Here is a 12,964-nt window from a genome sequence, read left to right on the forward strand (position 1 = left end):
TTCCTCGCTCCCTCACACTGCTGGCTAACGGCATTCAGGAGTCAGCCTCCGGCCTGCCACGTGGCCGCTGGCGTGCAGACGAGCTGTCTCTCTCCACCCCTTATATCACCTGGCTCACGTGATGCCACACAGCCAATCATAAGCGTCACCCCTGGAACCTTCTAGATGTTGCTATACAGCCCCAGGGCTACGCCCCTGGCTCGACGTCCCATTGGCTGCGGGCTGAGGCCAACAGAGCCTATCACCATCGCACAGTTACCACCGGGTGCATCATATTACAGATGTAACGAAGCAGTTCCAAATTGCAGTGCTTAGTGGTTACAGCACTGCACCATGAACCTTGGTATCAAATTCTTGGCAATGACTCAGTTTGAGTGATATGTGAGCTGGTTCTGTGTCCCTGATCTCCTCTACACCGCATTGCTGAAGTCTGGTCGCAACCTCCATGGTTTTCACTGGGCAGTGGATTGATGCAGAGCTGTATATGTGTAGTGACAGAGAAAGGTCACTACTGTGTCGGCCCGTACGAAGGCTGGGGGCCCCAAGGGGGTGCCTGGGGGGTCACGTGGTGGAGGGATCCGGACCCTCCCAGAGGTGGGGGAAGTGAGGCGTGTCCTGGGAAGGGAGGCGTGGCCTGAAGAGAGCCAGCCACGCCGGGGCGGAGCCAGCCACGCCAAACCAAATATAAGCGTGGTGTGAACGCAGAGCGAGGCTGCTGTTGTACTGTTCTCCAAGGTGAAGACATCTTCGGTCGTCAAGTCCCGAGTCGTCGTCCTGGGCCAGGCAGGCCGTTGCCTGCCTGGTCCAGTCTGTGTCGTGTTCCAGAGTGTTAGTGAGTTGAGGAAGGTGGTCACCACCTCATGTAGAGTGTTATATTATTTACCGTTTAATAAATAGTGTTGCCTCCAAGTTGCGTGTGTGTGCACCTAATTTGAACCTACTACATTTGGCGTCAGAAGTTGGAAAAATAAATATTGCTAGGTGTTATCCTAGGGAAGTAAAATGGGCACACGAAAAACAAATATACAACTCACCTGGACGCCTTCGTACAACGGGGACGGTGTGACGACCATCCTTCGGACAGCCCCGGGGATGGCAGCCCCGGTGACAGAGAGAGAGAGAGATGGCGCTGCGCGCGGAGCGGCGGGACTGGCACCACACTGCTGCTTCGCCGCCATCGGGAATGGAGCGACGGAGCCGCGGGGAGAGGACACCATCGTCGCTGCGGGGGCTGGCAGGGGAGGCCCGGCCATGCGGGCCACGCGGTTCCCGCCATTTCGGCGGCTGGTCGGGGCGCGGTTCCCGCCAAAGTGCCGCTCCCGCCATTTCGGCGGCGGGAACGCCGCTCCTGCTGCTGAAATGCCGCTCCCTTCGACATCAACGCCTGCAGAGGGGGAGTTCCAGTCTTCAGCTCGAGCGCGAGAGGTGGATGGGTTCGCAAGAGCAGGCCGTGTTCACCATGAAAGATTCTTCGGGCCGTCCCAGTGCTCCACCTTGCCGCCCTCCACTATTCACAGTTTGCCAGGCGAGTCGTGACATGACAAGCACCCGGCCCCAAGAAAAAAAATAATAATAATCTTCACCCATCTTACGTGCGCCGGGTTGCGATCGCGTGTGTTTTTTTTTTTAACTCGCTGGGTTGCGGAGCGTGTTCGTCCGGTTGTGTGCGTGATAAATTGACGCGGCGACCATGGGGGTTTCTGCTTGTAACAAGTGTTGCTGTTAATTACGGCGTCGAGATCGGTATCTTCTGGGTGTAGTTAATGATTAATTCGTGTTGGTGTCCCGAGCTCCGTTGATATCCTGTATGTTGCCGTGTTAATGACTCGTGTTGTTACATCGTTTTGTTGCGAAATCGCCGTTGTTATTGTGTATACTGTATGGAGTTTCGCTCGTGATTGCCACGTGTAACTGTAAGAAACTTTGATCGTCATTGTTGCCAAGGTACAGACCGTATGGAGCTTTGCTTGGAATTGTTAACAGTGTATGGAATGTTGGGTACTTGCTTGTGATTGTTTACTATGTACGGATTGTCTGGAGTAGTGATTGTGTGTGTTGCCATGTGGGGACTGGATGGAGCATTGCGCCAAACGATTTACTGTACGAATTTTGTATACTGCATATACTGTATTAATCAATTCGGCGATTCTTGGGGTTTGTGTATAGTTTTTTTGCTCTCAAAATTCGAATGCCCTGAGTCCCATGGTTAATGTTGAAGGGGATTTAGAAATGACAGGTTCGGTTTGTTTCAAACTCGCTGGTTGGTTCCTGTCCGTTGTTGCACAGATGATGTCTTTTGTGCGGGAATGCTCCTTGTGTTCTATATGGATCAGGGGTGCGTTTCCGTTAATTGCCGTCAAATTGCGTTGCTCTCTCCACTCGGTTGGTACAGCTGCATGCTGCAATGCGAGTCTCGGAGATGATGTGTACGGATACGGGATGTGAGGTGTATTGTTGTGACCATTGAATATTCGGGATCGTCACAAATTGTGCGTACCTGTTCGGCATTGGATCAGTTCTGTGGGGGATCATAATTCAAATTGTATGTGTTGTGATGGTGTTAAATTGCGATGGTGACATGCTGCCAGGGATTTGGAATTGTGCTGCTGGTTGTCACCTATCTTGGGGCGCAGGTCCTGACCAGGATGGCCCAGTGAGTGTTGCGTGTCTAACATGAACGTTGTGGTCCCGTCATGCTATGGCTGACGGCTTGACCTGACAGCCCGGAGATTGAAACACTCCGTGGTATGTCTAGCCTAGTGGGCTGTGCGCTCACAGGGCTCGGAGAGTGTGGTCCCGTCATGCAATGGCTGACGGCTTGACCTGACAGCCCGGAGATTGAAACACTCCGTGGTATGTCTAGCCTAGTGGGCTGTGCGCTCACAGGGCTCGGAGAGTGTGGTCCCGTCATGCAATGGCTGACGGCTTGACCTGACAGCCCGGAGATTGAAACACTCCGTGGTATGTCTAGCCTAGTGGGCTGTGCGCTCACATGGCTCGGAGAGTGTGGTCCCGTCATGCAATGGCTGACGGCTTGACCTGACAGCCCGGAGATCGAGACACTCCGTGGCTTGTCTAGCCTAGTGGGCTGTGTGCTCACATGGCTCGGGGAGTGTGGTCCCGTCATGCTGTGTCTGACGGCTTGACCTGACAGCCCGGAGATCGAGACACTCCGTGGCTTGTCTAGCCTAGTGGGCTGTGCGCTCACATGGCTCAGAGAGTGTGGTCCCGTCATGCTCTCTTGACAGCTTGACCTGACAGCCCGGAGATCGAGACACTCCGTGGCTTGTCTAGCCAAGTGGGCTGTGCGCTCACATGGCTCAGAGAGTGTGGTCCCGTCATGCTGTCTGACAGCTTGACCTGACAGCCCGGAGATCGAGACACTCCGTGGCTTGTCTAGCCAAGTGGGCTGTGCGCTCACATGGCTCAGAGAGTGTGGTCCCATCATGCTGTGTCTGATGGCTTGACCTGACGGCCCGGAGAGTGAGACACTCGGAGGTGCGTTGAAACAGTGGGCTGGAGATTCGTAAGGTTCAGGTGGAGTTGTCCTGTTACGTTGGGACTGTATCCCTCAGTTGTTAGGGTGCATGTTGTGCAATGAGTGAACGATGGGTCGTCTCAGCTCGGTCGGTACAGTTATATGCTGCGATGCGAGTCTTGGAGAGAGACTGGGTCGTCTCAGCTCGGTCGGTACAGCTATATGCTGCGATGCGAGTCTTGGAGAGAGACTGGGTCTCAGCTTGGTCGGTACAGCTATATGCTGCGATGCGAGTCTTGGAGAGAGACTGGGTTAAAATCCCACCGATATGGCCGACGCGTGCTGCTGGTTGTGACGCCGCGTCGGAAAGGCGGTGGGGTGGTAACATGGAAATTCCCCCCCCGATATGGCCGATGCGTGCTACTGGTTGTGACGCCGCGTCGGAAAGGCGGTGGGGTGGTAACATGGAAATCCCCCCCCCGATATGGCCGACGCGTGCTACTGGTTATGACGCCACGTCGGAAAGGCGGTGGGGTGGTAACATGGAAATTCCCCCCCCCCCCCCCGATATGGCCGACGCGTGCTACTGGTTGTGACGCCACGTCGGAAAGGCGGGGGGGTGCTAACGGGTGACTGTCATTGCATGCGTGATTCTAACGGGGGGGGGGGGGGGGCTGTGCTGGAGCGTAAGTGGGTTAGCCAGTTTTCATGTATATTTGTTGTTAATTCCCCATTTTCTATGCGGTTCCCTTTTACCCTCGTCGATTCTGTATATATTACGTGATTGTATTTCTTATCGGTCGCCGGTCATTTATTGATGTTGTTGGTTCGGAGGCACACCTTTTCGATGTTTCACAGTTGTGTTACAGCCGGGGACGGCTGTGTGTTTATACAGGGGGGGGTGATGTAGTGACAGAGAAAGGTCACTACTGTGTCGGCCCGTACGAAGGCTGGGGGCCCCAAGGGGGTGCCTGGGGGGTCACGTGGTGGAGGGATCCGGACCCTCCCAGAGGTGGGGGAAGTGAGGCGTGTCCTGGGAAGGGAGGCGTGGCCTGAAGAGAGCCAGCCACGCCGGGGCGGAGCCAGCCACGCCAAACCAAATATAAGCGTGGTGTGAACGCAGAGCGAGGCTGCTGTTGTACTGTTCTCCAAGGTGAAGACATCTTCGGTCGTCAAGTCCCGAGTCGTCGTCCTGGGCCAGGCAGGCCGTTGCCTGCCTGGTCCAGTCTGTGTCGTGTTCCAGAGTGTTAGTGAGTTGAGGAAGGTGGTCACCACCTCATGTAGAGTGTTATATTATTTACCGTTTAATAAATAGTGTTGCCTCCAAGTTGCGTGTGTGCACCTAATTTGAACCTACTACATATGTAAAGACTCTCCCAAAGGTCTCAGTTTAGTTTCATGATATTCTGACGATATTGAGAATGTGACAGCAGCAACGGGTTACCAGGAGAAAAGTACATTCATCGTCAAATTTCAGTGTGGATCTCTCAATGGAAGGAGATCGCAGTGGGGAAACGCAGACGAATAAGATGCAGATAAGTACGAGATTCCTCTGATACAACAGTGACTCATCAACCTGCAGGTCTCCGCAGCCACTGCCGTCCCAGCTCGCTGATCGTAGTGAGCAATGCGCTGCTTCATTACTGGTTTCGAAGTCACAGCCCGTACTACCCTCAAGTGGTGACATTACCGAGACTTGGAATATCTTGCTTGACAACATTAAGAGAGTGCAGTGTAAGAGCAAGAATTTCTTTGGTCCATTTCTATTCAGTGATTTGAGTGTTCCGGTAGAACCAGACTCGTACAAAGAAAAAAATGTCCTTATTAGGTACTGTACGCATCCTAGATGCATTTGTTAAGATCAGGGCATGTAAAGACGTGTCCTGATCTTCAGCGGGACACAATTTCAAGAGGGGTATCACATTTGTGGATTTACACTATATCAAAACTCACTTGTACATAAAGCAGTACGTGTACATCACAAGGGAAGAAGGAAGGTCGATATTTGAAATTGTCCTCATTCATGACAGCGACACTGAGTCATATGACTCGTTTTCACCATGTTCCTTGATTGGAACATGCACCTACAATTGGCACAGTTGGCTACGTACCATGCGACAGAAGTTCAACATACATACATAGGGTTTTATTTTAAGATGTTTTCATCCAATTGATGACTAATGATACATGTGGGAGGAAACCATAGCACCCAGACAACATCCACGCACACGAGGAGGTAACACAATCTCCGTACAGATGGAAACATAATGATTAGTTCACTTGCTGTACTGCCTCCTGACGAGCCAGGGTAAGGCATATCTTGGACGCCCATGGGAAGGGAGTTTCACAATAGTTGTGTGATCCACCAATCCTCACTGCTACCTCCACAGTGCTGGATTACAGGCCACTACCATAACCACCAATGCCCGGCAAAGTGTGATTGCGATACTTTACAGTAAGTCTAATGGTAGGCAGAGTAAATCTGCTACCTCGAACAAATATTCGGAATAAATCTGCCTACCGTAAACTGTATTTATTTGAAATGTATCAAAACAATGTACACTAAAATAAAATGCAAAGACAAGGAAATAATGTTTAAGTAAAGGCCATAGAGAAAATAGTGAGCCTTGTACTCCCTCCTAAGCACACTGTTGCTCGTAGGATGCCGGATCACTGCCAGCAAGGCATTAATATTCTTGGGGCAACACCTGAGAAGGCCCGTCTCCCCAGCGTTGAGCGCAAGAGCCGAGGCTGGGATAGTCGGTCCTACTCTGAAGAGCGTAGTATATAAACCCCAGTCATATGACAGATCAGTTGGGCCCGCAGGTACATTGGTCCAAGACCATACAGAGCTTATAGACCAGAATGGCTAACTTAAACTGTATGCAAAAGCTTACTGGAAGCCAATGCAGATTGCAGAAAGTGGGGATAACGTGCTCAATGCGGGCTACACGCCTCAGAATTTGGGCTGCCACATTTTGCACTAACTCAAGCGCCCTCAAAAAGATAAGTGCAAGTCCTGCATGAAGGTCATTACTGTAGTCGAGGCAAGTCGATACGAATTCATTGGTTAATGACTCAAGGGCACGAGTTGAAAAGAAAGGGCGCAAAACACGGAGTTGGCGGAGATGAAAGAAACCAGACTTGATCACAGCCGCCATCTGTGCACGCATTTTTAGGCTGCGGTCAAATCGAACCCCTAGGTTGCATACCTTGGGAAAGGCACGAATCTGAACCCTGTTAATAAGTGGAAATTAGATATCGAACTGGCCCAGCCTGAATTGAGAATCAGAGGCAACGATCATTACCTCGGTCGTCAGGTTTAAACTTTTAAAAATAAAAATTTTATCCAGCAATGTTGCTGCTACCTCGGACAGATATTCAGGCAATGCAGAGACACGCAAACCCAGGTTTGTCAGTAAGCAAGACATAGATCTGCGTGTCATCGGCATACTGGTGGCAACATAGGCCCCGCCTCCGGATAATATCCCGCAGCGGCTGAACATATAGGTTGAAAAGCAGGGGTGACAGAACAGACCCCTGCGGGACCTCAAACAGGACAGGCCCTTCAGGTGACAAATGGGGACCCATAGACACTCTGTGGTATCTCCTGACAAGAAAGAGGCAATCTACTCTAAGGCAGTTCCACCAATTCCTGCCATGGTTCTCAGGCGCTGTAGCAGAATTGCATGGTCAACTGTGTCGAAAGCTGCTGAGAGATCAAGCAAGACAAGGGCAGATATCTGTCCGATCCATGGACTGAAGAAGGTCATTAGCCACACAAATGAGGGCCGTCTCTATGCTCTTACCAGCTCGAAAGCTGGACTGGGTATTATGAAAAAAATAAACGACCAGACTCAAGGCAATGTTCCAACTGGGCTGAGACCACCTCCAACAACTTTCCAAGATGGGAGGTTGGAGATTGGGTGATTGTTTGATAATACATCAACATCCAGTCCCGACTTCTTCATAAGTGGTCGCACTAGTGCCTTTTTAAGGGACACAGGCACCTTGCCATTCGAAAGGGAGGAATTTATGATTTAAGTATTTGGACTACTGTCTCAAATGACTCCTTTAGGAGGCATGAAGGGCAGGGATCCAAATCACAGGTGGTCCAATTCATCCCAGAAGCAAGTTGCAAGATGGCTGAAGAAATTGGGGCAAACCTATCCAGAACTAGAGGAGTCTTTGCCGTGAGGCTGACCATGAGACAGTCTGGGGGTCCGAGTATATTGCGGATGAAATCAATCTTATTCGATTCGAAGCTTTGGTGACTGCAGGAATTACTCTTTGGTTCTTTTGGTAAAGTCACTTATAAATAAATAAATTCAATAATAGAATACGAAGTTTTTATTGCAACACAAGCAACCATCATCAGGTACGAATGAATGAGAAAACAAACATAGCAAACTGAGAAATACAATGCAATACAACCCAGAGAGTCGGCTAACAACAGTCAACATCCTACCTGGTTTATTAACGTTCTTCCAAAGAATGCAAAATTTGAGATGGAGACAAAACACAGACACGGAGACACAGACACAAGTAGAGAAGACACAGACACAGAAAGACAACACCTCTGTGTCGCGGCCTTAAATAGAGAGGGGGGGGGGGGGGTGGTAGAAAACAATGAGAGAGTTGTGTGGAATTCCTGCCCATAGCAGGTGGAGGAGCGACACTGGACTTCTAAACAAACAAGCACATAGCAGCAGATGACTCTGAACAATAGACTTACAAACAAGCACGGAGAAATCAAATTGAGTAAAATTAAGGAAGTTTAATGCAATGCAACAACAGAGAGTCGGTTAACACACAGTTAACACGTAGCCTGGTTGATTACATTCTTCCAAAGATTGCTAAATTAGAAGTTAAGTGTGAAACAAACACGGGAAATCCTCCCCGTAGAGGTGGTTGAAACTAGATTCGAAGCTTTCGTGACTGCAGGAATTACTCTTTGGTTCTTTCGGTAAAGTCACATAGAAATAAACAAAATAAAATAATAATAGAATACGACGTTTCGATTGCAACACAAGCAACCATCATCAGCTACGAATGAATGAGAAAAAACAGCACAAACTTAGAAACATAATGCAATACAACCCAGAGTCGGCTAACACAACAGTCACCATCCTACCTGGTTGATTAACGTTCTTCCAAAGAATGCTAAATTTGAGAGATACAGACACGGAGGGACACACACATAGACACAGAAAGACAACACCTCTGTGTCGCGGCCTTAAATAGAGAGGGGGGGGGGGTAGAAAACAATGAGAGAGTTGTGTGGAATTCCTGCCCATAGCGGGCAGAGGAGCGACACTGGACTTCTAAACCAACAAGCACATAGCGGGCGGATGACCCTGGACAATAGACTTACAAACAAGCACGGAGAAAGTAAAATTAGGAAGTGTAATGCAATGCAACAACAGAGTCGGTTAACACAGTTAACGCATAGCCTGGTTGATTACATGGGCATCATGGCGGCGCGGATACATGCAGCGGCTCCTCTCTCTCCCATCAGATCGGTGTTTTTATGTTTTTTGTGTTATCCATCTACGTGCATTTGTTCGTCATTATCACGTCGATTAAACGTAGGGCGCACATACACTCGTGAATTTCTGCTCGCCATCGGAAGAACCATACTTATGGATATAAACCCAGCAGACGCGGAAGAGTTACGCGACTGCGGTCTGCTCCAGAGGCCTGCTCTACCACCGACCCCTACTACTGCAACCAGCCTACAGTGGAAGCGCCATAGGCGGTGTATGAGGAAGCAGAAGAGGGGAAAGCGCGGAGGTATCGAGGCTAGGCGAGCGGCTAGCCCTCACCGGCCGGCTATCCCGACCATCACACTGGCCAACGTACGCTCGCTGGAAAACAAACTGGACTATATCCGCCTTCTTCGTACAACTTCCAGGACTGTGAGTGAGTGCTGTGTCCTTGTGTTTGTGGAGACATGGCTTAACGACAGCGTCCCTGACTATGCCATTCAGCTAGCCGGGCTAACATGTTACCGGGCGGACAGAGCGCTCGTCGAGGGGGGGAAGACTCGCGGCGGGGGACTCTGTGTTTACATCACCGATGCCTGGTGCCGCGATGCTGTTGTGGTCTGCCAACACTGCTCATCATCGGTGGAGTTTATGGTAATTAAATGCCGGCCATTCTATCTGCCGAGGGAATTTAGTGCCATATTGTTGGTGGCACTATACATCCCCCCTTGCTCCGAAAACAACAGGAACGAGGCACTGTATGAACTCCATCAACACATCGGTGACCAGCAGACAGCCCACCCAGATGCCTTCCTCATTCTCGCTGGGGATTTCAACCATGCCAACCCCAAGATCGTGTTTCCACAACTCCAGGGACACATCAACTTTCCCACACGAGGAAACAATATCCTGGACAATGTCTATACTACACACAAAGGTGCCTACAAAGCCCGTCCCCTCCCCCACCTTGGGGCCTCTGATCATGCCACTGTTCTGCTAACGTCAGCGTACAGGCCGCTGGTTAAAGTCACCAAACCAGTTATAAAGCGGATATGCGTGTGGCCTGAGGGGTCTTCGGAGGCACTCCAGGACTGCTTCTCCACCACCGACTGGAACATGTTCAGAAAGGCAGCCACCTACAACAACACCGTAGACCTCCAGGAGTACACGGAGACCGTCACTTCCTACATGAGGAAGTGCATGGGGGATGTCACAGTCACCAGAACCATCTCCATTCGGGCCAACCAAAAGCCATGGCTGACAGGGGAAGTCCACAGGCTCCTGAGGGCTCGGAACGCCGCCTTCAAAGCAGGCGAGGAGATGGGCCTGAAGATAGCCAGGGCCAACCTGTCGCGAGGCATCAGATTGGCCAAGAGGCATTACTCCAGGAGGATCGCCGACCGCTTCAATGACAGCAGAGACACCAGGAACCTGTGGCGAGGGATGCAGACCATCACGGACTATAAACCCTCTCCGCAGATCTGTGACAGCTCCACCTCTCTGCTGAACCAGCTGAAGGACTTCTTCGCTCGCTTTGAGGCAGACAACAGCACTCCAGCACAGAAGACTCCACCACCTCCCGGTGATCAGGTGCTGACGCTATCCCCAGATAGCGTGAGGAGATCCCTCAGAAGGACGAACCCAAGGAAAGCCCAGGGCCCTGACAACATTCCGGGTCGTGTCCTGAGAGACTGTGCGGAGGAGCTCACAGATGTCTTCACCGACATCTTTAACACCTCGCTGAGACAGGCTGTTGTACCCACGTGCTTCAAAGCTACCACCATCATCCCGGTCCCGAAGAAGTCATCTCCCGCCTGCTTCAATGACTACCGCCCGGTTGCACTCACTCCCATCCTTATGAAGTGCTTCGAGCGGCTAGTTCTACAACATATCAAGTCTATCCTTCCCCCGGGCTTGGACCGTTTCCAGTTTGCATATCGGTCTAACCGCTCAACCGATGACGCCATCTCCGCTACCCTTCACTCAGCTCTCACCCATCTGGAGACTAAAGACTCCTACGTCAGAATGCTGTTCATCGACTTTAGCTCAGCATTCAACACAATCATTCCCCAGCAGCTCATCAACAAACTAGATCACCTGGGGCTCAACACCTCGCTGTGCAACTGGCTATTGGACTTCCTGATAGGGAGACCACAGGCAGTTCGAGTTGGCAGCAACATCTCCAGCACCATCACACTGAACACAGGGGTCCCCCAAGGATGTGTGCTGAGTCCCCTCCTCTTCACTTTGCTGACCCACGACTGCACACCATCATTCAGCTCCAACCTCTTCATTAAGTTTGCGGATGACACAACTGTGGTGGGTGCCATCAATAACGGTGATGAGACAAACTACAGGAGTGAGGTGCGCGGGCTGGCCACGTGGTGCAAGGACAACAATCTACACCTGAATGTTGAGAAGACGAAGGAGATTGTCGTGGACTTCAGGAGAGTGCACACCCAGCATACTCCGCTAACCATCAACGGTGCTGCAGTGGAGAGGGTGAGATGCACCAAGTTCCTGGGTGTGCACATCTCTGAAGACCTGTCGTGGAGTCACAACACTGCATCACTGGCCAAAAAAGCCCAACAGCGCCTGTATTTTCTCCGCAAACTGAGAAGAGCAGGAGCCCCGCCCCCTATCATGCACACCTTCTACAGAGGCACCGTTGAGAGCATCTTGACGAGCTGCATCACCGTGTGGTACGGCACCTGCACCGTGTCCTGCCGCAAGACTCTGCAGCGCATAGTGAGAGCAGCTGAGAGGATCATTGGTGTCTCTCTCCCCCCTCTTCTTGACATTTATAACAACCGCATCACCAGCAAAGCAATAAAGATTGCAGGTGATCCCACTCACCCATCTTACAGCCTGTTCAGCCTGCTGCCATCAGGGAGGAGACTGCGGAGTCTTCCAGCCAGGACAAGCAGGCTCAAAGACAGTTTCTTTCACCAGGCTGTCAGGAAACTCAACTCCCTCCCTGCTATACCACCATTTCCCTCCTCGCGCCACCGACGTCCATTTGTCACCTGAACCCATTTTCAAAACACTCACATTGACTTGTACATTCTGATCTCTGGACTGCACACTGCACTACATCGCACTACCACATTGGTTTAAATATCTTATTTCTTTAAATACTTAATTTAAATAATATTTTACATTTTAAAAATTTTCGACTGTTTATTTTAAGTTTATTACATTTAGATTACTTATTTTGTGTTGATCGCCGATTGTTTATTGTTTATTTATGTCTGTTAATTGTGATTATATATTGTTTTTTAATTGCTTGGTTGCACCGTGGGACTAAGAGAGAGGACTGTAATTTCATCTGTGTTGTATGTTATGCATGTAACACACTTGACAATAAAGTGACTTTAAGACTTTAAGAATTACGTTTCTCTTAGCACAACATACTGCCTCTCCAACAGTCAGAACCCCGAGCCCCTCACAGGGCCCCCCTTATATCGGGCCGGGCTGGGGCTGGGGCTGGCTCCGCCTCTCGCCCTGCCCACCGTCTCGATCTCTCTCGCCCTTGCCCGAAGGCTCTCGAGAGTTCTTCCCGGACCATGTGACCACCCATTAGCCCCCTCCACCGGTGGCCCCCCTCCAGTATCATCTGGTCACGTGTCCCCAGGTCAGCCAGAGTATCATGCCCCCAACGTAACCCCAGCTGGCTGACACTCTCGCTCTCTCAACGGGAGCCCGCAATGCACGCTGTGCGTGGTGCCACCGTGCTTAATCAGCGCTCACCCAAGCACCCACTAGGGCTGGTACTACACCTCGTGTGCGGGGTGTACACACAACAGTATACATCCCGTCGTGGCCTCAAGCCCGGCACCACACAATGACATTTCCAGTCACTACACTTGTGTTGCAATCGAAACGTCGTATTCTAAAATTTGTATTTATTTATTTCTACGTGACTTTACCGAAAGAACCAAAGAGTCAATATTGGTAAAAAAAACTGATGGAAATCTCTGGATCGCTCAACAGATGGAAT

At 50.7% G+C, this 12,964-nt stretch overlaps 1 protein-coding gene across 1 annotated transcript in view; it reads left to right on the forward strand.

Moving 5' to 3' along the window:
- Positions 1–7,549: 7,549 nt before the first annotated feature.
- LOC144953089 (uncharacterized) overlaps positions 7,550–12,964 on the forward strand; it is a 405,883-nt gene continuing 400,468 nt past the window's right edge. Inside the window, exon 1 of the mRNA XM_078883604.1 lies at positions 7,550–12,312. Coding sequence (XP_078739730.1) covers positions 8,746–11,994 — 3,249 coding nt within the window. The 5' untranslated portion in view covers positions 7,550–8,745 and the 3' untranslated portion in view covers positions 11,995–12,312. The remainder of the gene's footprint in view (positions 12,313–12,964) is intronic.

This window comes from Lampetra fluviatilis, chromosome 72 (assembly GCF_964198595.1).
Source record: "Lampetra fluviatilis chromosome 72, kcLamFluv1.1, whole genome shotgun sequence".
Lineage (NCBI taxonomy): Eukaryota > Metazoa > Chordata > Hyperoartia > Petromyzontiformes > Petromyzontidae > Lampetra > Lampetra fluviatilis.